At 46.0% G+C, this 25,503-nt stretch overlaps 3 protein-coding genes across 8 annotated transcripts in view; all 3 read left to right on the forward strand.

Moving 5' to 3' along the window:
• Positions 1 to 13,006, forward strand: part of TMLHE (trimethyllysine hydroxylase, epsilon) — a 145,222-nt gene extending 132,216 nt beyond the window's left edge. For all 6 annotated transcript variants that reach the window (XM_003921785.3, XM_074391726.1, XM_074391732.1 and 3 more), the window contains one exon: positions 16 to 13,006. In XM_003921785.3, the coding sequence (XP_003921834.1) occupies positions 16 to 147 (132 nt within the window). In that variant the 3' untranslated portion in view covers positions 148 to 13,006. The remainder of the gene's footprint in view (positions 1 to 15) is intronic.
• Positions 13,007 to 13,092: 86 nt separating this feature from the next.
• On the forward strand, positions 13,093 to 20,676 carry LOC120361874 (histone H2A-Bbd type 2/3-like). Its single transcript, XM_074391734.1, has one exon. It carries the CDS (start codon positions 20,240 to 20,242, stop codon positions 20,585 to 20,587), a length of 348 nt encoding a protein of 115 aa, XP_074247835.1. The 5' UTR covers positions 13,093 to 20,239; the 3' UTR covers positions 20,588 to 20,676.
• Positions 20,677 to 21,453: 777 nt separating this feature from the next.
• On the forward strand, positions 21,454 to 23,684 carry LOC120361848 (40-kDa huntingtin-associated protein). Its single transcript, XM_039464035.2, has one exon. It carries the CDS (start codon positions 21,557 to 21,559, stop codon positions 22,679 to 22,681), a length of 1,125 nt encoding a protein of 374 aa, XP_039319969.1. The 5' UTR covers positions 21,454 to 21,556; the 3' UTR covers positions 22,682 to 23,684.
• Positions 23,685 to 25,503: the final 1,819 nt, after the last annotated feature.

A 25,503-nucleotide genomic window follows, 5' to 3' on the forward strand; every position in this document is an offset into this window, starting at 1 on the left:
TTGGCCCATTCACAGGTCCTATTTATAGACAACTGGCGTGTCCTACATGGCAGGGAATCCTTCACTGGCTACCGCCAACTCTGTGGCTGCTATTTAACAAGAGATGATGTATTAAACACTGCTCGCCTCTTGGGACTTCAGGCTTAAAATTGACAGCATCGAGATTATGAATACACCTGGGACCCTGGCTATCAGAATTTCATATGGGTAGAATAATATTGTGTCAAACTCTACTTCAGATTGTCTCCTTATCCCAGCCCACAAAACAGGGGCTGTCCCTTTCTCTAGTAAGGGAGACTTGTGAGAGACGGTGGACTCTGAGTTATCTAATGTCAGCCATCTAGTGTGGTAGTTTTCTTCCTCATGTTATAACATGAATCCACTTTTTTTTAACCTTTTAATATAATTTTAGTCACTCTCCTTCAGAAATATAATCTCCATATTGATAGGAAAGCAATAATTGCCATGAGACAAAGATTTTTTTCCCAAGTAGATCAGTTAGAAAGAAATGCATTCTAGAAATAACAAAATCCTGATAAAGCAGCACTTTGCAAAATTTTTGGTCTTAGGACACCTTAACACTCTTAAAAGTTATCGAAGGCCCCAAGGAGTTCTTGGATGTGGGCTCTATCTATTGATACCAATTATTTTAGGTATTAAGACTGATAAATATTTAAAACTCAAGAACAGAGAAGTGCACATCCCTCAGCTATTAGAGAGACAACATAATCATATGTTAGGTAACCTCTGGAAAAGTCCTCTGTACTCTCATGAGGTAACGAGAGGGGAAAAAAAAGCTACTGTTGCCTTTATGACTTCCACTTAGCCTACCACAGGGCTATGCACATCTTGGTTTCCAAAAGTCTGCTTAATTTCAAAAGGAAAATGTCTAATTTAATGTAACTCATCTTGGTGTTACTATAAAAAAAATTTTAATCTGCAGACCCACTAAAAGGGAATCAGGGACTCCTCCAGGGGCCTTCAGATCATACTTTGAGAACCCATGGGCTAGGACTACCTTGAGACAGTCCTTTGCATAAGCCTATGGATTAAAGGATTTAGCTGAAACCCTAGATTTTTCTCAAGTCTAATAGAACTCCAGACATTGTAAGAATTGCTTGGTAGCACAAGCTCAGTGATAAGGCAGGAACTGAGTTCAAAGGTAGTGCTTTACCTTCCATACAAGTCATCTCTATAGGAGTTAAACTAGGAAGTCACAACAGCTTCTGTTGAACAAACTCACCAGTGTGGTAATTCCTATGAGGAATAATTGCAGAAAGGTTTTAGAGACTTGTGAGGTTTCATATGATAATTCTTTTTTAAAAAAACTTTTTTAAATTTTACTTTAGGTTCTGGAGTACATGTCCAGGTCATGCAGGGTTGTTGCACAGGTGCATATTATATCCAGCATTTCTCCCCACATTATCCCTCCCCACCCTTCCCACCTCCTGCTGTCCCTCCCCTACCCATAACCCCCCAACTGCCCCAGTGTGTGATGCTCCTCTCCCTGAGTCCATATGGGTTTCCCTTTGTGGGTAACCCAACCTTTCTCTCTGGCTGCCCTTAGCATTTTCTCCCTCATTTCAACCCTGGTGAATCTGATGATTATGTGCCTTGAGGTTGCTCTTCTTGAGGAATATCTTTGTGGTGTTCTCTGTATTTCCTGGACTTGAATATTGGCCTGCCTTGCCAGGTTTGGGAAGTTTTCCTGGATAATATTGTGAAGAGTATTTTCCAGCTTACATTCATTCTCTTCACCGCATTCAGGTACACCTATCAAATGTAGATTAGGTCTTTTCACATAGTCCCACATTTCTTGGAGACTTTCTTCATTCCTTTTTCCCCTTTTTTCTCTATTCTTGCCTTCTCATTTTATTTCATTGAGTTGATCTTCGATCTCTGATATCCCTTCTTCTGCTTGGTCAATTCAGCTGTTGAAACTTGTGCATGCTTCGCAAAGTTCTCGTTTTGTGTTTTTCAGCTCCATCAATTCACTTATATTCCTCTCTATGTTGTCCATTCTCATTAGCATTTCATCAAATCAGCCAGGCATGGTGGATCAAGTCTGTAATCCCAGCACTTTGGGAGGCCAAGGTGGGTGGATCACGAGGTCAAGAGCTCGAGACCATCCTGGTCAACATGGTGAAATCCCGTCTCTACTAAAAATACAAAAAATCAGCTGGGCATGGTGGTGCATGTGAACTTCCCTGCAGTCCTATTTATATGAGTGTAGTTAGAACTGCCTCGGCAATGGTGGCCCACCTCTATATTGGTGGACTCTCTCTGTAATGGCAGGTTGCCTTGGCAATGGCAGGCTGCCTCAGCAATGGCGGACTACCTCTGTATTTGTGGAGTGCGTCGGTAATGGCAGACACCCCTCCCCCACATAGCTGGACCATCCCAGGTTGAGCTGCGCTTGCTGTGAAACTGTCAATCCTGAGAGTTTCTGATTGCTATTCCTTTATGGGGGTGGGGCCAGTCGAGCTTGATCACCTGGCTCCCTGCCTCAGAGCCTTTTTTTTTCTCTTTTAGTTGAACAGTCGACTCTATCCCAGGTGTTCCAGTCGCCTGTTGAAGAGGCACTGGGATCTGTGTGATTTCCCGTGCTGTGACTCACTGCGCCAGCTTAAACAGTGGCGCTGAGATTCGTGGCACTTTTTTTGCCCAGGAATCTCCTGGCCTGGCTCTCTGTTCAGACCCCTCTTTAATCAGATGAATGGGTGACTTCCCAGGGCTCCAATCGCCAGCCAAAAGGGCACCCAGGCCAGTGTATTTTGTACGGAGATCCACCAGCCAGGACAAAGCAACCAGCTGGGACAAAGCAGTCACGCCAACCAAAAGAACCACGCCAGCCAAAACAGCCATGTTGGCGACCTGTGGGGCTCCTCTGCCTGGGAATCTCCTGGTCCATGGGCAATAAAAATATGGCATCCACTCTCACCCTCTGTGCTTTTGCTGGGAGCTGCAACTCCGAGCTGTTCCTAAACGGCCATCTTGTTCCCCTCCTCAGGGCATTTTTTTCAATTGCAATAAATCATCTTAAGTTATGTTGGTGTATATCATATAGATTAGTGATGGTGTTCTGGCTTACTTTCTGTGTGGGCAGACAGGCATGGTAATTTATCCTATGCACAACTCAAGATCATAAGGGTTAATGCTGTGTAAACCTGCAAAGTCAGTGAAGATTTTTCTGTTAGCCCTGTCTTTCTCCATAGTCTACCCACTGATGGTGGCCACTCCCTCCAATTCAGGTACTCATTATTCTCTCACCATCTGCTTTTAGCTCCCTCTCTGATGCCTTGACTGAGGCAGTGTAGTGTCATAGGAAGAGCACAAACTTGGAATGATCTGGGCTTGAATTCCATGTCTGACTTTTAGTAGCCTGGGAAATTTGGGGAAGCTGCTTTCCTTCCTTGAACCTCTTTCCACATATGCAAAGTGGGGCTAATACATGCCAGCTACCTGAAAAATCTGTGATGAAGAATGAATCTATACATGTGTATAAAATGTGAGCAGTGCATAGAAAACACTCAGCACATAGTTGTTTATCACTGATGACAATATCACTATTTGAGAGAAGAGGAGAAATCAGGGCTAGGCTGTGTGTTTGACAGGAATCAACATTCTACTTAGAGGGAAGCAGCAAATTTATGAGTGTCAGAATTCGAAAAGTATGTGAAAATGCTAGGGGTCAGAGAGAGTAGGCAAGTCGTGAAGCACAGATATGTTGGCAAGACATCTGAACAGAAGCCTGAGGGTTCATGGATAGGAAGTCGGTTTGGGGTTTTGGCAGTCCAGAGGCTGAGAGCTGAAAGAACAGAATGGTCAGAGAACAGGTCAGAGAGCCAGATGAGAGTTTTAGGGAGAGTGGTGTCATAACGAAGGTATGTAGGACCAATGAGACAGGCAGGCAGACACCCATGCTTGTGATGATGCATAGTTAAGGTGGAGCAGATACTTCCACAACTAACTTCACCATCTCCCAAAGCCCCACTGGAACTGCTACAAAAATGATTTTTGAAAGGATTATAAGGACAGGATTGGAAAATAAAAAGGATTGAAGAACAGCAAAGGAGGCAACAACTAAATTTTGGATGCTGAAGAATAGATAGATGACTAGCAACTGACTTAGCAGATCCAAGAAGGCCACAAACTAGGAATTCTGAGACCTTAGTGGGAAAAGTAAAAAGCCAACTTGATTTACTCCCCACCTCCGGGAATCTTCAAAGGCTGTAACAAGGTAACTCTGGAAGTGGAGTTAACTCTGGAATTGAAAGGGGGCGCTGGGTACCAAAATAATGAATGTGCTGTTTGAAAACTCTATTAAGAAGCAGATTCATTGCCAAATCCCTTCCTGCTTTCAATTCTAGTGAGGGGTTGGCCCTTCCCTGCTCTGACAGAAGTCTGGAGTGTTATTCCCTGGAGAGAGTAAGCCAGAGGGCCTCTGGAGGGGTATTTCCCAGACTTAGTTGAGGTCTGGGGTCCCATACTGAAAAGCAGGGTGTTGAGTAGAAGCATGTGTCCTGAAAGCCGTGAATCCCCCGTCTTCTTCCCTGCCCCTGCCTCTAAAATTCTGGCAGCTGGAAGAGTCTTCTGTGAGCCTTCTGACTAACCTGAGAGAAAAAGATCTAAGGAGACTGACACTGAAGGTTCTCCAGTAAAGGGCTCACTCAGCTGGGTTACTCCCCAATGAGGTACATAGTTTGATACTATGAGGAAGAAGACACCCATTCAGTCGAGGGTACTTATTTTTGAAATAAGAGGAGAGACATGAGCATTTTGGCTACTGCACTGCAAGGAAAGGAGCCAGACAGAGAAGATGGAGATATTAGAGATTCTTGAGAAAAGAAGTAACTGATGGAGTGAGGCACCTGGGGAGGCAGGATGGGATGGAATCCAGAGCAGGAATGGAAGTGACAGACTGAGGCAGAACAAAGAACCTTCAGCTGGCACTGAGATAGGATGAAAGGAAATGAGATGTGGTTATAGACTCAATTAGATCCATTATTATTTTGCAACTACTATATCCAAGGTTTTGTGTGGGGTAGTGTTCATTCATCCACCCACTCATTCATCCAACATTTTTTGGAGCAGCTACTGTGTTCCAGGCCCTGTGCCGGGTGCTGGAGATACCAAGATGAATCAGACAAGGTTCCATTCCTCAAGGAGCTCACAGTCACAGGGCAAAAGCAGACTCACAACATAGGGCAATATGTGCTGCGAAGACTGAGCACAGGGGGCTGTGAGAACACAGAGCAAGGGACACTGTAGAGAAGGGAATGAAGCAGGACTGCTCTGTGTGTTCAAGGGGAGAGAGATCCCATCCAGCAGGGCCCATCTGCAGATGTTTCACAAAGTTAGGTGGTCTTCGAGTTGAAACTGAGAGGATGCCTAGGGTTTCTTTCAACTTGCAGTGATGTTGGGGTGCGGAGGGAGTGCCCACCTAGAGGTGAAAACAAATGAAAAGATCCAGAGGCAGGAAATTGCAAGAGGACATGTTCAGGGTAGAGGGAGAGGCCCTGGTTGAGCAGAGTATGCTAAGGTAGGTAGCAGGAGGTGCAGTTGGGAGTAGGAATAGGCTTAGATGCAAAAAAAAAAAATCACTGAAAAAACATTACAGAAAGCAACCAGGTTGAACTAGTGGATTGTGTAAAGAACACCAGACTGTGAAATGAGAAATCCGATTCTGTTTTAGGCCCAGCTCTGAAACAAACTTGCTCTTGATATGGTATGTAGTGATTCAATTAATGTCTCTGAACACTGGTTTCTTCATCCATCAAGTGGTAGCAAGAATACCTTTCCTGCCTGTCTCATGGTTCCTGTGAGGAGCATATGAGTCAGTGTACACAGAAACACCTTTAAGAAAAACTCTTTAAAGTGGCGGTGCACACATGTAAAGGCTTATTATTGAGGAGATGCATGTGCTGGGAACACAACCCTAACCCCTAACCCTAACCAGGGGAGCAAATGTACTGAAATATTCTCCTAAAGGGATCTAACGACTTTCCAAAACTAGTTTTTAGGTAACATGGGAAGCGAATCAACTTGTGTTACATTGGAATGTCTATACATCAAATTTACATACAATGAAAACAGATTTGCAGTATCCTGGTGGCCTACCAATGATAGTAAAACAGGAATTATACACACAAAATCATGCAAATTTCCAATTGTTCTTCATTCACTCAACCAACATACACTGACCACGTTGCTGTGCACTGAGGGCAGGCACAGTGGAGGCCAGACAAATAGAATTTCTGCTCTCAAGATCTCCTTGTACCATGGGAGACTGATGATATATTAAAAACCAATGTTAACACGAGGTAAGCACAAGGAGTCTGTGGGAGCTCAGAACAAGGGTGCCTAAACCGGTCTTTTGCACCTGAGATTGTATTAATATGAAGTAGTACTATTACCCCAATTTTACAGATGAGGAAACTGAGAGTTAGAGAGCAAGTTACATAGCCAGCACTCTAACTCAGCTGTTTTAATTCTGAGTCCAGGGCTTTTTCTGCCTTGCCACAGCTGAGCTGCCTCTTTTACTTTGTAAATACTTTAGGCCTAATGTATATGGCAAAAGATAAGCTGTCTTGTGTGTCCCCACCCATCCTAGACTGCCTGCTCCTTTCCAGAGACAAACAGGAATTTGGGGGTTAGAGCGCCTCCATGTGTCCAAAATGTTATATTTCTGATATAAGTAATAATAATAATCAATAAATAGTAATAAAAGTCCTCACCCTATAAGTTCCTTTCGAAAGTTTCTCAAGAGTCCAGGAGTTTGTGTGCACACATGCAAGTGGGTTCGTGTGCATAGGTGTTTGGAGTAGGGAAGGTTGAGAAGCATTGGCTCCTGCATTTTCCACAAACCTAGATAGAGAGAAAATGGAAAATGAGCCCAAAGAAAAAGAAACTTGCAGAAGAAGGCAGGTGAAAATAACAAACTAGAGAAAAGAGTTCTCAGGAGACACCAGGAAAGTGGTGTCTTCTGGCCACATCTACTGCTTCACTGGCAGTTTCATAAAAATATGTATATATAGGGAAAGTGGCTTCCTCCATCATGTTCTTCTTCTGGGAATTTTGTGGAAATTTCCTGACGTTGTATGAGTCATAAAAGGAAAAAGAAATAATTTCTACTTCTGGAAATACTGCAGATGATCCGTCCTTGCTACACAACACCTAGAAAAGCTGGGTAATTGGTGATCTGTGGTTGTCAAAAATGACATCCTGTGAACATCCAGGAGACTCAAGCAGTCCCAATACTATGGCAACTGAAAAAAATGAAGGGATTGCACTAAGCAGCTCGTAAGAGCCCTTTCGTCTGTTTCTTTGCACCATATCATTCTTTAGTTCTTGTATTTACTCATTCACTAGAACATTTACTGAGCACTGATTCCATATCAGGTATTGGCTGTGTTGTGTTTTGATGAATACAAAGTTGAAAGCCATGGTCCCTGTATTCAAATAGCTCACCACGTTGTGCAGTGGCTCTTGACTGGAGCTGCACATCAGAATCACTTGAGAAGGTTTGTAACAACGCATATGCCTGCCTGCCTTGCTGCCCTCAAGATTCTAACTTCATCCTGGAGGAAAATGAATAGCCCGGCATTCTTTCTGTGTTGATGTCTGAAACTCAGAGCCTGAAGGGAATTCACAGTGTCAGACACCATTCTATAGAAATATGGAAGGGAAAGGATTTCCTCTGGACAGGATAGCTCCTCAAGCTCGGAGGAAGGTACAGAAGAGGCGACACCTCTGTCATTCCCAAGAGGAGTGGAAACCTGGGCCCTGATGTCCAGCAGCAATGCCAAGGAGAGACGTGGATTGATTTGAGAGCCATTTTGAAGGTAGAGTCCACTGAACTTGGTGTCCAGTTAATTGTGAGAGAGGGGTTGAGGGAGAAGAAGGTGTCAAGATGACTCCTGGGTTACTGGTTTGGTCAACCGGGCACACTTTACTCAGACAGGGGACATTAGAAGAGGAGAAAGCTTGGAGAGAAGATGTTTTCAGTCTTGGATATATTTGAGTTTGAGGCACATGTGGAACAGAACATCCAGGCAGGGAAGTCCAAGAGACAATTGGATACTCTTAACTGAAGTTTAGCAGAGTGTTCAATCTTGTATATCATTTTAAAGTTACTGCATCACTTCCAACCCTCTTCAAAATTTCTGAGTAAAGCATAATACCAACTTTATACATTTCCTGTCAAAGCATAATACCAATTTTATGCATTTCCTTTCCAAGAGTACACAAAAATCAGTTCTTTGTGCCTCAGGGAAGAACCACACTCAGTTATCTATATAACCACATTTTGAGTACCACCCCGTGACTTTTCTGCAGTCTTCAGTACCTGCTTTTAAATGGACACGGGTAATAAATGCACTAAGAGCAGTCATGTCTCACCACCATTTGCTTAGGGCAGGCCTCCTGTTAGCAATGGATCTTCATATTTTTCCACTTCTGATCCTAGGGCAGAAAAATCCATGAAGGTAACCAGTTTATAAAGTGGCTCTTCTTCCCAAAATTTCTTGTGACATGTGGCTTTGGGCAATTAGGGTTCTTTCAACCCCTAGCCCCTTCCCCACTTATCTTAAGCTGTCATTGAGTGTCTAGCACCCCAAAGCACCAACCCTTCCTTGAGGCTAAATAGTCATAAAAGTGTTCCTCAGCATCATATTCCTCTTTCAGAAAATTTGTGGGAGCTCCTTATTGCTGTGGGAGTTTTAAAGGGGAAAGTAATTTCCATTTCTGGAAACAGTGCACACTAGATAACCTGAAAACCCTCCTGCTGCAAAGCACCTTTTAAAAGGCAGGATAAAATTTAATAAATATTTCCTTTAATGCACATATGATGAACTTATGGTGGAAGTTGAGCCTCGGGTGTCAAAAAACAAAGAGGAACCTAAACAGCAGATCAAAGGGCATTTGAATTTATGTTAGGCTGGTAGGGGAATGGACTCAATAACTACCAGGGAGAGGAGAAAAGCCTTGGTGCCTCATAAGGGCTACACAGTCAATGAAAGTAAGGACTAGAGAAAAAAGTCTTCCCACCACCATGGTGAGGTGACAAGAGAATTTGTTTCTTCACGGGTTCTGGTGGGAGAAAATAATATGCTTCCCCAGTCATTTGTAACTCTAAGGCTATTATCATGTAGTTCTAGGGTTGGAGTTAATACCTCTTATTTAGGTCTCAAAAAACCCCAAGCTTACAAATTAACATCAGAAAGATACCAGCCAGAGATACACCCCCAATCAGACCTCACTGAAGTCACATAGATGAAGCTCTGTTTGAACAAATCCCTAAACTCACAAACAAAATTATAAAACACATGAGGAAAAAAAATCATCTGTGATTGAGTATCAGCAAACACAATGATGAGCAGGATTAGACTACCAAAAACTTCAGATAACAGAGCCAACAGAGAGTATAAAGTAAGTTTGTGTAAGATACTTAGAAATAACAAGGAATCCAAACATATGAGAAAAGAGCAAGATTCTGTGGAAAAAGAAGAGGCCGGTTTCTTTCTTTAAAGAACCAAATAAAACTTCCAAAAATGAAAAATATTATTGCCAGTGACAGCAGAAGCAGAGACTCATCTGCTTTGGTGAACTGGAAGACAGAAGTAAGGAAATTATTCAGAAGGCAGCAAGGAGAGAGAGCAAATTTATAAACAGTTAAGGGATATGGAAAAACGATACAAAGGTCCAAAAAACATCTAATAGGAATGACAGAATCAGAGAATATGGAGAATAGAGATAAACCAATAATCAAAAAAATACTGACTGGAAATTTTCGGATTTGAAAACAAACATAGTTCCTTGTATTCTAAAAGTACGAGCCACAGCAAGAATAAATAAAACTGAATCACGGGAAAACTGCGAGCCAACAAAGAAAAGGGGAAAAAACCTTAAAATCAACTAGAAAGAAAAGACATGGTACTATCAAAGGGATAATAAACTGACAGCAGACTTCTCACCAACTGCAATAAAAATGGAATCGTATTACTAATGCATTCAGAGAATGGGGGAAAATGTCATACCCAACTAAACTACAAGTCAAGAATGAGTGAATTATACATATGTATGTTTAGTTCACTCAAAAAAAAATATGTATATATATATATACTTTTTTTTTTTTTTTGAGACAAGGTCTCAAAAAAAACCCTGTAACCCAGGTTGAGGTACAGTGATGCAGTCACGGCTCACTGCAGCCTCGATCTCATAGGCTCAAGGGATCCTCTTGTCTCAGCCTCCCTAGTAACTAGGACTACAGGTGTGTGTCTCCCATGCCTGGTTAAGTTATTGTTTCCCTGAGTAGCTGGGACTACAGGTGAGCACCACCACACCCAGCTATTTATTTATTTGTTTGTATGTTTGTTATTTTGTAGAGACAAAGTCTCAGTATGTTGTCCAGGCTGGTCTTGAACTCCTAAGCTCAAGTGATCCTCCCGTCCCGGCCTCCCAAAATGCTGGGATTACAGGTGTGAGCCACCACACCCGGCCAGTAAAGATATTCTTGAACAAAGATTGAGAGGGCTGACCACTCACAAACCCTCACTGAAAGAACAACTTAAAGAGGTCCTTCCATTAAAAGGAACTTGAACAAAAACAACAAAGCAAGGTGCAACAGAGGAATGGTGAACAGGGAAACTAGTAACCATGGCCATGAGTCAAAAAAAAAAAAAAAAAAAGGCTGCATAAAAACAATGTAACTGACCAAATTACAACTAAATACTGGACAACATCGGCTTGTAAGACAAGGCCCTTGTATGATTTGCAGTGAAATTGGAGATGATTAAGATTTGATAATGAAGTGTTTGTGATTAGAAATAAAAAGACCTTGATAATGTCATATACATTAGTGTGGATTCAGACCCATTAGAAAGCTTACATTTATCTAAAACTAACTCCGAGTCAGCCAGAATATATCCTAGGAATAAAAAAATAACCCTTCAAAACCACAGTTTTTGTAACTGAACCCCAGTCCAGGCCATTCATCACCTGAAGGCCAAAAACTCAAAGAGAGGAGGTTTGGTGAAAGGAAAGTTAGCTCTTTTGAGAAGCCAGCAACCTCAGTAGTCAGTGAACTAGAGTTCAGTGATCATCTCTCTCAGTTGTGCCTCTGGATTAGGGGTTTTTAAGAGAAAGTAGGGGAAATGATGATCAAAACATTCTTATAAAATGTTTGAAGTCTCAGGTGCACAGTTAATCACTGCTCTCTTGGTCAATGTTTTGTGACCTTCTGCAGGCACCATCAGTCTATTCTTACCAGGCTGGTCAGTCCCTTCCCAGAGTTGCTGGTTGGTGTGTTTTCTTTTATTTCTGTTGAAGGCCCTGAGGCTATTTTTAGTGAATAATCTACAAACTCAAGCAAAACAATTATCATATTCAAGCAAGCAAGCTTTTCTCTAACATGGAGTCAGTACTGTTACAATTTATTTGTAAAAGATGGTAGAGTGAAGAAAGATAAAATAATCTCCCTTCCCTTCTTGTACTAGTTAAATAAATAAATAATAGTAAAAAGCAAAATGAGAAGAAGAGAAGAACAAGGAGGAGAAGCAGGAGAAGGAGGGAGGGAGGAAAGTGGCTTCCCAGGAATGAATATATATATATACACACACACACACACACACACATTAACATATACACACACACTTATTTTAGTGGGGAGGACGGTTGGTTTAGCACCCTTCTGATTCTGTCCATACTCCCTGGAAGCAATACTGAGGAAAAACAATGTGAGCCAGTTAGATCCTTAGAATGGGATGTAAGACTCTCTAACCTGAGGAGAAATGGGCTGAGAGGATAAACAGAAAAAAATTAAGTAAATACCTTTGTGAATAGAAGCCCTCAATTGCCACTCATAGATTTCACCAGTGGTAGGAAGGCTCCCAATTCTTTCCATTTTCTAGGGCACTGTGCTGAGCTGGGCAAACAAAGCAAAACCCTCAGAGTAAGATACACCCTTGCATGGATGGAGCGGAGCATGATACATGATATTTAGCAAGATCTTAAGAGAAAAAGTAGGTTGAAATCAACATCTCACCCTCAAATTATAGCTATGAGATTGTAAGTGTGAAGAGTGCAAAGAAGAATTCACCCTCAGAATGTTAGAGCAAATGGAAAGTCTGCTGACGCTTTCCATAACTGCAATAAAAATGAATGGTTTGGCAATGATGCTAACAATCTATAGGGATACATAGGGAGAGGGAAAAGGAGAGAAGAGAGGAGAAAGAGAGGGAGGGAGGGAGGAAGAAAGGAAGGGAGAAGGAAGGAAGAAAGGAGGGAAAAGGGTAGAGGGGAGGAGGGAAGGAAGAAAAAGAAGAAAATAAATAAGAAGGAAAGAGAGAAAGAGAAAGACAGAAAAAAGCATCATAGTATACAAAGGACAGATAACCATCATAGACTGGAAGAAGAATGCATAAAACAAGGAACAGATGCAACTAAACTTAGAGTCCTCTAAGCCATAGTAAAATTAAGAATATGATTTCAACTTAACAAAGTTTCAAAGACAAGGTGATTGGTAAGCGAATTTGATTTTTTTTTTAACAAAAAGGAGATTACTGAGTTCAGAAAAGAAACTGAGAACCCAAAAAAACCACATGGTGGATCAAAGAAGTAAATTAGGAAGAGCAAGATGCAGAAGAGACATGCACACAAATCGAAACCAGCGCATGGAGGAAGGACTTTAGATGATCATGCTAATGCTGATCCAACATTAAGATAATTTATTTGTCTTAGTAAAGAGCCTAATAAATGGAATAGAAAAATATCCACAGATGCTGTATATGAAAAATTTCCAGAAATGAAGGAAGAAACGAATCTGCTCCTCAAAAGGACAAAGTCTCTACCAGGAAAAAATGATGCAGGACAATCAATATTGAGATATATTCTAGTTGTGTTATGGTACTTCGAAAAAAATTAAAGAATTTTTTTTTAGGCACCTAAGCATGTGCACGCGTGCGCGCGCGCACACACACACACACACACACACACACACACACACAATCGATTACTTACAAGGAAACAAATCTGTTCCACTTAAATATAAAAGTAAAATGTAACATCTCCAGAATGTTTCAGCATGCATACTCTACTGAATGCAGCTATCAAATGTAGACACAGTACATGGGGCAGCTATTTGAGGACTCTGAAAAGTAAACAAAAGGAGGCAGACTGGGGAAAGACTATAAGCTGAAGCACCACTGAAACAGCGGTGAACTTGACATTTTCCCCTTTTAGTATCCTTGGCTCAATATAGCCTGCAAGTTAGAAGCAGAGAGTGGTGTGAACAGAGAGAGCTCTGGTTCTGACCTGAAAAGAGGGAAAATGGAATACTAACCCTCAACAATAGTTAAGGGAATCCCCAGGTTTCTTTCTTCTTTTCTTCGTATTTTCATGTTCTAGACCACAGGCAATCTTGTGACAGCAGTGGTGGTGACAGAGACAGCTGCCAGGGCCTTCAGGTGATGAAAACTCTGAAGGAAAATGACCTTCCTCCCTGATTGCAGGAGCTGTGGTCCCAAAAGGGTGCCCATGACTTCTTTCTTTCCTCTTGGTCTTCCTGCCAAATGACACCAGAAGAAAAGGCAAAGGCACAGGAAGTGTGTGACAGAGAACAGTAACTAAGGCGAGAGCAACAGCATTCAGGCTAGAAGGTTGAAAAAGGGAAGCTGAGGGAAACAGAACGTGCTGGGGAGATTACAGGGAGGGAGGAAGTGCATGGAAAACTAAACCCATGAAGCTGTGTCTGTACAGATGTGATCCTACACAACATACAAAGGACTTTGAGAATTGCACTAAGGGATACAGACCTCACCAGCTCCAAGACTGCTGATCACGCTGAACAGAACCAAATGTCATTGTGAAGGCTTTGAAAATGGAACTAACATTAAAACCCCTGGTCAGAACATGTGGCCTGAGCCCAAGCGACTGGGGGAAAAATGAGCAGAGATTCAGGGATCTGTGGGAATATGACAAAAGAGCTAACCTTTGTGTCATCGTGATGCCAGAAGGAAAGGAGAAAGGGGGTGGGACTGAAAAAGTATTCAAATAAATAATGGCTGGAAGATTACAAATATGGCAAAAGACATACACAAGGGAAGTCAAGACATTCACAGGGGAAGAAAAAGTAAGGGAGAGTGTTGCCCTCAGACCCTACCCTCACCTTTACCCTTCGAGAAGTTTTCTACATGAGATTCCACTAGGCATGTAAAATGCCTTGACTGAGCATGACGTGCTCACCAATTATCTCTAATGTGGACATTTATCATGCTCCCCAGTATTGGGAAGATATGTCTTAGAATTTCTCACGAGCTCCTAGTACAAGTCTGTTCTAGTTTCTGCCTCCAACCCCTCCACTGAAATTGCTCTTGCCAAGGCCCCCAGCAACACTTGCATTGCCTAATTCAGTGAACAGGTTTTAATGCTTATCATTCTGGAACTCAGCAAGTGTTTCTGAGTTTGTCACTTCTTGCTCAGTTCTTCTGGCTTCCTTGTGAACTTTGCTCTCATCTCTTTCTGGCTTGATTATCTTCCAGCATGCCCCACCCCACCCCCCACCCCACCACCAACTTTATCTATGGAGACACTCCTCTAGTCTTCTTCCAATGATGTTCTTATTTTGCTTGCTCCTTAAAAGAAGTTGTCCTTGGTCCCCTTATATATTCTCTCTATGTGCTCTCCCTAAATGGTCTCAACTACATGCATGGCTTCAAGAACTACCCTGATGACTTGCAAGTTTATATTTTCAGTATTTACTTCACTGCTTAACTCCTAAGCCAAATATCCTTCATCTCCATCTGGATATCCCACAAGTATTTCAAATTTCACATGCTCAAGACTGAACTCATCTTCCTACCCATACGCAGACCTCCTCCTTCACCCCATTTGTCCAGGAATGACTCCAATGTCTGTAGTCACCTCACTCTACCCCTGTGGAATCATGCTAGAGCTTTTTCACTTCCTCACCACCACTCCCCTCCCCCCACCAACAAATGCCCACTTTTCCAATTGGCTAACTTGTACTCATTCTTCAAGCTTCATATTGGACACCATTTCTCCAGGAACATTTTCCCAACTCCAAAAGTCTGTGCAAAGTACTCCTCTTACGTGTTCCTACAGCACTTTCTTAGTCCATCTGTGTTGCTATAAAGGAATGCCTGAGGCTGGGTAATTTATAAAGAAAAGATGTTTATTTGGCTCATGGTTCTGCAGGCTATATAGGAAACATGGTGCTGGCATCTGCTTGGTTTCTGGTGACAGCGTCAGGCTGCTTTCACTTGTGGCAGAAGGTGAAAAGGAGCCAACAAGTGCAGAGATCACATGGTGAGAGAGGAATCGAGGTGGGGTGGGGGGAGGAAGTGCTACACTCTTTTTAACAACCAGCTCTTGTAGCAATGAATCGAGTGAGAACTCACTCATTACTGCGAGGATGGCACCAAGCCATTCATGAAGGATCCACCCCATGACCCAAACACCTTTCATTAGACCCTGCCTCCCAACACTGGGTTTCAAATTTCCACGTGAGATTTGGAGGGGTCAAACAAACCAAACGATAACCAGCACCTTGAACTTCCCCCCTCTCATAGCACTTATCACAGTATAGTGTTGTAATTGTCTGGTTCCTCTTCCGAATGTTCCACCAGACCGCATGCAGGGACCTAATCTGTATTTCTCATCGGTGTTGTTTCAATGCTTAACACAATATGCCTGGCACTACCCTTCAATATTTTTTGAAGAATGAGCAAATGAATTATCATGTCTCCAGCTAGGTTTGCCAATATGACTAATATGTAGTGAGTGCCTGCTATGTGCCATTTTACTACCTAAACTTTGTATGGACTCTGTCCCCTAGTCTTATCTACCAACGCCATTGTCTTAGTTGAGATATCTGTCATTTCTTGACTGGCATAATACAGCAGCTTTCTAATTCCAATCTCAGCCCTCTCTGTTCTATTCTCCACACAGCTTTCAGAACGATCGATCTTTCTAGAGGCAAATCAGACCATGTCACTCCCAAGCTGAAAGACCACAGTGGGTTCAGTGTAGCCTACAGGGTATTCTAAAACTTGAGCATGGTATAACAGAACTTCCATATCTTGGAGGTTCTTCAAGCTTGTGCTCATTCTTCAAGCTCCTGCCTACCTCTTTCCCAGCACACCAACCACTACTAGTCCACTGGCATCTTACTCTCCAGCCTTAATGAAGCGATTGCAACTCCCCTCCTCCCACCAGTGCCTTGGCTTCTCTCATCATGCTACAGATTCTTTAACACACACATTGTCCTCCAAGAAGCTTGCCAGATCCATTCCTATTCTTTCAACAAAATGTTTATTGACCATCCTTTATACACCATGACCAAATAGGATTTATCCCACAAACGTAAGGTTGGTTCAACATGTGAAAATCAATTTATACAATAAACCATATTAACAGAATGCATGGTGGTGGGGGGGGGCGGGGAGAAACTCATCGTCATCTTAAATATGTACAAAAGGAGCACTTAACAAAACACAATACCCTTTCATGAAAATAAGTTCAACAAACCAGGAATACAAAGAAACCTCTTCAACCTGATAAAGGGCATCCATGAAAAACCCAGAGATAATATCATATTTAATGGTGAAAGACTGGCTGATTTCCCCCTAAGATCAGGAATGAGAAAAGGATGTCTTCTCTTGCCACTTCTAATTCAACAACATACTCAAAGTTCTAGTCAGGGCAATTAGTCCAGAAAAAGAAATAAAAGGCATCTAGATTGGAAAGGGACAAGTAAAACCATCTCTATTCATAGATGCATAGATGGCATGTTCTTACATAGAGGACACTAAAGACTCCACCAAAAGAAAAAAAAAAAAAACTGAGATGGTTTGACTCTGTGTCCCCAGCCAAATCTCATGTCGAATTATAATCCCTATCTATTGAAGGAGGGGCCTGGTGGGAGGTGATTGAATCATGAGGGCGGACATCCCCCTTGCTATGCTTGTGATAGAGTTCTCACAATATCTGATTGTCTGAAAATGTGCAGCGCTTCCCCCTTTGCACGTGCTCTCTCTCTTCCTCCTGCTCCAACATGTGAAGAATGTGTTTGCTTCCCCTTTGCCTTCCACCGTGATTGTACATTTCCTGAGGCCTCCCCAGGGCAGAAGCCTGTACAGCCTGCAGAACCATGAGGCAATTAAACCTCTTTCTTTATGAATTACCTAGTCTCAGGCAGTTCTTTGTAGCAGTGTGAGAATGCACTAATACACTAACCCTATCTGAGTATGCTCAGCAAGGCGTATTCGGCTCAGCAAAGTTGCAGTATCAATTTGCGGCAATCAGTTGTATTTCTATACCATAGCAATGAGTAACATGAAAATAAGATTAAGGAAATGATTTATTTTACAGTAGCATTGAAACACACTGTAAATGCCGAGGAATAAATTTAACAAAAGGTGTACAAGACATATACTCTGAAAATTACAAGACATTGCTAAAATAAATTAAACAAGACCTAAAAAAAAAACAACTGCAAGGTGTTTTGTGTTAAGGATTGGAGCACATAATATTATTAAGATGCCCATAATCTCCAAGGCAATATACAGATTCATTGTGATGCCAGTCAGAATCCAACTTGCCTTCTTTGTAAAAATTGGCAAGCTAATCCTAAAATTCTTACAAAAATGTAAGGGACCCAGACAGCCAAAACAATCTCGTAAAAGAAAAAATGTGATGGACTCACACTTCCCAATTTCAAAACGTACTACAAAGCTAAACGAATCCAAAAAAAAAAAAAAAAAAAAGTGGTACTGACATTATGATAGATAGATTAGGTCAATGTTACAGAACTCGGGGTCAGAAATAAATCCATATGTTTATATATAGTTCATTTTCAATAAGAGTGCTAGCACCACTCAGTGGGTGGGGGTGGGAGGTGGTGGGGAACAATAATCCCTTTAACAAACTGTGCTAGGACAACTGCATAGCCACATGCAAAAGAATGTCCCGGACCTCTACCTCACACCGTGTAAAAAATTAATTCAAAATGGATCACGGGTGTAAATGTAAGGGCTGAATCTGTAAGACTCTTAGAAGAAAAGAGAGATGTAACTTTCCATGACCTTGGATTAGGCAACAGTTCCTTCAGTATGACACCAAAGGGACAGCCAAAGACATTTTTTTTCATTTGGCAAATTGGACTACATCCAAATTAAAATCCTTTCAGCAACGAAGGGCACTATCCAGAAAGTGAATGGGAGAAACATTTGCAAATCACGTATCTGATAAGAGTCTATTTTCGAGAATATATAAATAAGTTTTAGAACCCCACAGCCAAAATACAATCAACCCAATTAAAAAATGGGCAAAGGGCTTGAGTAGACATTCCCCCAAAGGAGAGGTACAAAGGGAAAAGAAGCACATGAAAAGATGTCTTAGTGTGTTTTCTGTTGCTATAGTTGAATACCTGACACTGAACAAGTTATAAGGAAAAGAAATTTATTTCTTACCGTTTTGGGGACTGGGAAGTGCCTCAGCATCTGATGATGGTAGGGGGTATCACATGGTGAGAGGGCAAGAGCATGTATGTCGCTTCAGGCCTCTTTTCCTATTCTTATAAAGCCACCAGTCCCATTATGGGGGTCTCACCCAGACGACCTTATCTAATCCCAATTACCGTCTCAAAGGCTGTGTCTCCAATCCACATGTGAATTTCGGGATTAAGTTTCCAACACACAGAATTTGAGGGACACATTCAAACCATAGCAACATCATTAGTAATGTGGGAAATGCAAATGAATACCACCATGAGATAGTGCTTCACACCCACTAGGATGGCTATTATAAATGAAAGAAAATGAGGCAAACAGAAAAGAAGTTTTGATGATGTGAAGAAACTGGGACTCTCATGCACTACTGTTGGGAATGCGAAAGATTACAGCTGCTGTGGAAATCAGTTTGGTGGTTCCTAAATAAGTTAAACAGAATTACCATATGAGCCAGCAGGTTGGCTCCTAGAAATAGACCCAAAGGAACTGAAAACAGGTATTCCAACAAAAACTTGTACAGAGATGGTCATGGCAGTGCTATTCACAATAGCCAGAGGGGGGAATAACTTGTCTATCAACTGATGAGTGGATAAACAAAATGTGGCCTGTTTATACAACGGAATATTATTCAGCCATTCAAAGGAAGGAAGAACTGATTCATGCCTCTACATGGATGAACCCTGATGAACACATTATGCTAAGTGAAAGCAGCCAGACACACAAGGCCTGCCATTCGGTTGCATGATTCCATCTACAGGAAATCTCCAAAACACGCAAACCTCTATGGACAGAAAGCAGATTGGTTAGTGGTTGCCAGGGGCTATCGGGAACATGTGTATGTGGCGGGGGCAGCGGTGTGGAAGGAGGCGTGTGGGAAGTGACTGCTTACAGGTACAGGGGTTTCCATGTCTTTTCCGGGTGTTGAAAATGTTTTGAAACCAGGTGGTTGCGATGGGCGTGCAACATTTCAAAGGAGCCGTACCCAGCATCCTCCCCGGGGCCGCCCGTTTGTCTTTCTCCCATCCAGTAGAAAGGGAGAGTTCCCCCACTGGCGAAGAGAGGGTCACCAGCTGGATTCCCCCTCCCCGCCCCACTCCACCCCGACCCCCACGGGCCTCCAGCTGCTTCCAGGCGGAGGCCTGCTCCCTCGGGGCCAATAGGAAGGCCATAAGGTCACCTGATGGGCGTGCCCTCCAGCCACTTCTCCGCCCAGGCCTGCTCCCTGCAGGCCAATGGGAAGGCGATGAGATCACCTGATGGGCGTGCCCTCTAGCCGCTTCCAGGCCGAGGCCTGCTCCCTCGGGGCCAATGGGAAGGCCATAAGGTCACCTGATGGGCGTGCCCTCCAGCCACTTCTCCGCCCAGGCCTTCTCCCTGCAGGCCAATGGGAAGGTGATGAGGTCACCTGATGGGCATGCCCTCCAGCCGCTTCCAGGCCGAGGCCTGCTCCTTCGGGGCCAATGGGAAGGCGATGAAGTCACGTGACGGGCGTGTCCCTGGTGAGGCCGTAGCCACGTGCGAGCGAGGCGGTTACCGTGTGGTGACGTGGTGGCACGAGGATGTACGTGCCCAACGGACTGGGCTCCCCAGCCAGTGAGGGGCTGGGCCCTCGTCGCTAGGATACACGGTACTGGACGCCATAACGGTCATCTTGAGAGGCATCTCGTAGCTCTAGAGCAAGCCGAGCCGAGATCGCGCACTCAACACCCAGCATGTCGGAGAGGAGGAGCCGTCGAGGGTCCTCTGGTGCTGGCGGCCGGAGGCACACCCGCTCTCGCACCGCCCGAGCGGAGGTTTTGTTTTCTGTGAGCCAAGTGGAGCGTAGTCTACGGGAAGGCCACTACGCCCAGCGCCTGAGTCCCTGTGCGCCAGTCCACCTCGCTGTCGTGATTGAGTCCCTCACGGCCCAGATCCTGGAGCTGGCGGGCAAGGAGGCCCACAACAGCGGAGACACGACCATCACTCCGCAGCTGCTGCACATGCCGGTTCACAACAACGCGCTGCTGAGCACCCTCTTTGACACAACCACCATCTCTCAAGTGGTTCCCGGCCGGGACTAGCTGCTGACGACGCCCGACTTCTGGGACCCGGCAGGTCCACTCGTCCACCTACCCAGCCCCAAATCCCCCAGCCCCCAAACCACACCCCCACCCCCACTTTCCACCGGCCCCAAAGTCTCTTGGGCCTTCATTCATTCATTGTGTCAGTAAAGTGTTTAATGGAACCCACCTGCCTGTTTCAGTCACTTTGCCTTGGCGGGGAGGGGATATGGGGTGGGGTGGGGCGTTAAGAGACCTCCATAGCTGGAGGGATGGACAGGTAGTGGGGGTCTGGGGTTGGGTGGGAGTCAGGGATGGCACGGAGGAGCAGTCTCCCCCGGTGACAGTGCAGGGGGCGGGGGGTGGGGGGTGGATGGCTCTGGGTGGGAAGGGGGCACCCCGGCTGGTTCTGAGCAAGTCAGGAGGGCCTGCCCGCGAAAGTCCTCAGCATGATGGTGTTCGTTGGGGCGGGTGGGCCTCAAGACCGTGACTGTAGTGTTGCCACAGGACGGACTTCCACAGGCAGCCAGGGTGGGGACGGTGAGGTGGACCCGGCGGCTGGCCTGGGGCCCTGGACAGGAAGATGGAGGAGTGAGTGGTGGTGGTGGTGGGGAACAGTCCAGAAATGCACAGTCACCGAATTAGGGTCACGAGTGTAGTCTGGGTCGTGTTCAGATGGAGAGGCTCTGGGATGCCTTTAGCAAAGGGCACCATTTGCGCTGCAGCCAGGCTATCAGCAGCCGGCACCCGGCCGGGCCCCGCGAGCCGATCCGCGTCCCCGAGACCCTCGATTCGCATACGCCGCGGCATTCCGGCCGGGCCCCGCCAGGCCCCGCCTCCGATTCCGCTCTTTGCAGATCAACAGGGCAAGGGGCGGGCTCGGGCCGGGGAGCCAGCCGGCGCGGACACGCCGGCAGCCCGCCAAGGGGGACGCACGGCGCGTCTCTCCGCCACGCACGCCAGCGTCCGGAAGTGCTTGCGGCGGCGAACATGGCGGCGGCGGCGGCCGGCCTCGGTGGGGGCGGCGGCGCCGGCGCGGGACCCGAGGCCGGGGACTTCCTGGCCCGCTACCGGCTGGTATCGAACAAGCTGAAGAAGCGGTTTCTGCGGAAGCCGAACGTCGCGGAGGCCGGCGAGCAGTTCGGACAGCTGGGCCGTGAGTTGCGCGCCCAGGAGTGTCTGCCGTACGCGGCCTGGTGCCAGCTGGCGGTGGCGCGCTGCCAGCAGGCGCTCTTCCACGGGCCCGGGGAGGCGCTGGCCCTCACCGAGGCCGCCCGCCTCTTCCTGCGGCAGGAGCGCGACGCGCGCCAGCGCCTGGTCTGCCCCGCCGCCTACGGGGAGCCGCTGCAGGCCGCCGCCAGCGCCCTGGGCGCCGCGGTGCGCCTGCACCTGGAGCTGGGCCAGCCGGCCGCAGCCGCCGCCCTCTGCCTCGAGCTGGCCGCCGCCCTGCGCGACCTGGGCCAGCCGGCCGCCGCCGCCGGTCACTTCCAGCGCGCCGCCCAGCTCCAGCTGCCCCAGCTGCCCCTGGCCGCGATGCAGGCGCTCGGCGAGGCGGCCTCCTGCCAGCTGCTGGCGCGCGATTATACCGGCGCCCTGGCGCTCTTCACGCGCATGCAGCGCCTGGCGCGGGAGCACGGCAGCCACCCGGTGCAGCCGCTGCCGCCGCCCCCGCCGGCGGGACCGCAGCCCGGGCCCGGGCCCGGGGCGACGGCCGCCCTACCGGCCGCGCCGCTTGCTCCAAACGCCGGCTCCGCGGCGCCCTCTCCCGCCGCCCTGGGCGCCTTCTCGGACCTGCTGGTCCGCTGCGAGGTGTCCCGCGTTCTGCTGCTGCTGCTCCTGCAACCGCCGCCCGCCAAGCTGCTGCCGGAGCACGCCCAGACCCTGGAGAAGTACTCCTGGGAGGCTTTTGACAGCCACGGGCAGGAGAGCAGCGGCCAGCTTCCCGAGGAGCTCTTTCTGCTGCTCCAGTCTTTGGTCATGGCTACCCACGAAAAGGACACGGAAGCCATCAAGTCGCTGCAGGTGGAGATGTGGCCTCTGTTGACTGCTGAGCAGAACCACCTCCTTCATCTCGTTCTGCAAGAAACCATCTCCCCCTCAGGACAGGGGATCTGACCCATCCCGTTCACCCGATGGCTTTTTGCCCGGACGGGGTGGGGTTTCCCATCAGTCCCGTTAACCAGATGACTTTTTGCCTGTTACCGAACCTCACGCATCCAAGTTTGCGTCCGCGGAGGCTTAAAAAGACATACCGTCCCGGCCTCTGCGTTTTATGTTATTCCCGTTGCCGCCACAGGAATTACCTCGTTGACTGAGCGTTACCGGCATCCCGTAGCAGAGGGAGAGCAACACATTTTCATGGAACCTGAGTAGAGGACATGGCTCTCTTCCAAAAAGCTGCGACACGAAAATGACAGTCCCTTTCATCTCCTTCCTCTGCTTCTTCAACCCAACGCAGCCTCGTGCCTCCACCTTTGTTTCATAGTGAGGATTTCATTTAGCGGCGGCCCCCTCCCTCTAAACACCCGCCGCAGATGATTTCGTCCTGCCCCTCATTTCTTAACGTATTTCTGTGTCTGTGTCATGGCCAAATTTCTCCTGCCACTCGTCCGCACAGTACATCTTCATGGGAGTCATTTTATTCCTTCCAGCTTCCTTGTAGCCACAGCCCTGGATCCATGATAAAGCCGCTCTTGTACTCCTGACGTGTGGTTTTGGTGTCCCTCGTCTGTAAAATGTGACTCCGTTACCTACTTGTCAGGAGGCCAGAATTAGAACCAGATAGCCCTCTTTGGGCTCCAGCATGTATTCGTTCCTTTGAAATCTGAGCTATGCCTCCTATGTGGGCCATGCCTCAGGGCAAGGAACCTGCAGAGGTCATCTGTGATGTGCTCCTTACTCAGATGACTGCGATGCAAATGTGTCCAGTGCAGTGGGTCCGGTACCGATGCATCGATTTGCATTGGAATTCACGGTTCCGGTTCTATTCCCAGAGGTATATGCAGTCTGCATCACAACTTGTATTTGTAATAGGGATTTTTTTTTTTTTTTTTTTTTTTGGTGGGGGAGTAGGAGGTAATGGGGGCGGATGGAGTCTCACTCTGTTTCCCAGGCTGTAGTGCAGTAGCACGATCTTGGATCACTACAGCCTCCACCTCCTGGGTTCAAGCGATTCTCCTACCTCAGCCTCCCGAGTATCTGGGATTACAGGGGCACCCCACCACGCCGGGCTAATTTTTGTATTTTTAGGAGAGACGGGGTCTCACCATGCTGGTCTCTCCAACTACTGACCTCAAATGATCCACCCGCCTCGGCCTCCCAAAGTGCTGGGATTACAGGCATGAGTCACCGCCCAGCCTGTAATAGGGATTTTGCTGCAACTTTTAGTTAAGTGGTGAAATCAGAGAGCATGGCTCTTTGGTGTTGTGCGGTCACTGAGTGCAAGGCAGCCTCCTTGTTCCCCAAAAGCAGGATGGCGTTCCATTTGAAAACAGTTACCGTTTCCCAGGCTTTCTGGCTCAAACAGAGCATGCAACCCAACTAAGCTGTTTTCCTACTTACTGCGTCATTTTTACCCTTTTGAGGGTGACACAAGAACTCTTCAGAATATAGATAGCCTCTTTCTCAAACTTTCAACCCTGGGGAAATGCATCCTTTCAGCCGAAGTTGCACACAATACTGATCTGCAGGGCTGAGATGTAAGGACACAGTTTGGAAGAGATGGTTTTGTTTTAGTCTTTTTGCAGGGGAGAGATGTGGAGGGTTGTCACTGTGAGTTAAGTGCCTCAAAACGGGTGGGACTTGTAGGGTGTTCTTTTCTGCTTCTATTTCTGTTTCAACAGTGTGGAAGTAATGGGAAGCACAGGAGAGGCCCATTCCACCACCATTCCTCTCACTCTCATTTGGCTGCCAGGAAGGGTCCTACAGAGCCCCTAAACACCTAGCACAAATTATTGTAAAAGAGGTTGAAGGGTGTATACTCCTTTGCTCTTTGGCTTCTTCCTGATGTGCTCCTCTTAACCCAGGCTTCAGACGTGGCCGACTGGCTTATTGTCAGGTTTGGGAGTTATGGAGCATGACGGGTGACCAGTTTTGGATATGGGCTTCAGGAGAAGCCTTCTTAGGCCTCTGGTTCAAACTCCTTGCATCAAGGAGGTGAGGGGAAGAATAACCAGACGGTTAGGTACTGGGCATCTGAGCATAATTCTAGGAAACACTAAAACTCCTCATTTTCCGTTTGCCATGGGCTCATTCATATATCTCCCTCAGAAACTTGAGAGCAGGGATAGCTGGCCTGAGGCCAGATTTCAGCATTTTTGAGAATTCTCTTGTAATGCATCACTTTAATATCAAAAGCCAACGCTGATTTCTAGCATGGCAAAAGCAAATATTTTCAGAGGACATGATTAGTTTGCTTTTTAACTCGATAACCGGTTGTGGGGGTGGGTGGCGGGGGGGCGGGGGAGGCAGAAGATCCTTGTCATTTAAATGTCTGTCGACAATTCCAAAATTCACATTTAAAACACTGTAAACCGTCGGGAATGCTGCCAGTGAAGTAGTGACCCTTTAAGGGTGTTGGGGCTCCCCTTCTCCCCAGTATGAGGGAATCCTAAAAGGGGAAATGTTGCTTATCAAAGAATATTTTATACGTGAATGACACAAAGGCATAAGGACGTGTGAGAACCACTACGCCAGAGGAAGGTGACCTCCTGATCAGCACATTCCAAAGATACATAGGAAGAGTGTGCTTTCCAGGGGTTGTACAGTCACGCACTGCTTCCCTTGGCTGGGGGTGGGGGTTCCCTCAGCTCAGTGTCACTCCTGAGTGGGCCATTTCACCAACCTGCTTATCTTCATTCTCCATGGGTCAAGTTGTCCTAATCAGTCCCAGTGCAAAAACCTGGATATTTCAGTCGAAGGTGCTGTATTCATGTGCC

This window comes from Saimiri boliviensis, chromosome X, assembly GCF_048565385.1.
Source record: "Saimiri boliviensis isolate mSaiBol1 chromosome X, mSaiBol1.pri, whole genome shotgun sequence".
In the NCBI taxonomy this organism is placed as follows: Eukaryota; Metazoa; Chordata; class Mammalia; order Primates; family Cebidae; genus Saimiri; species Saimiri boliviensis.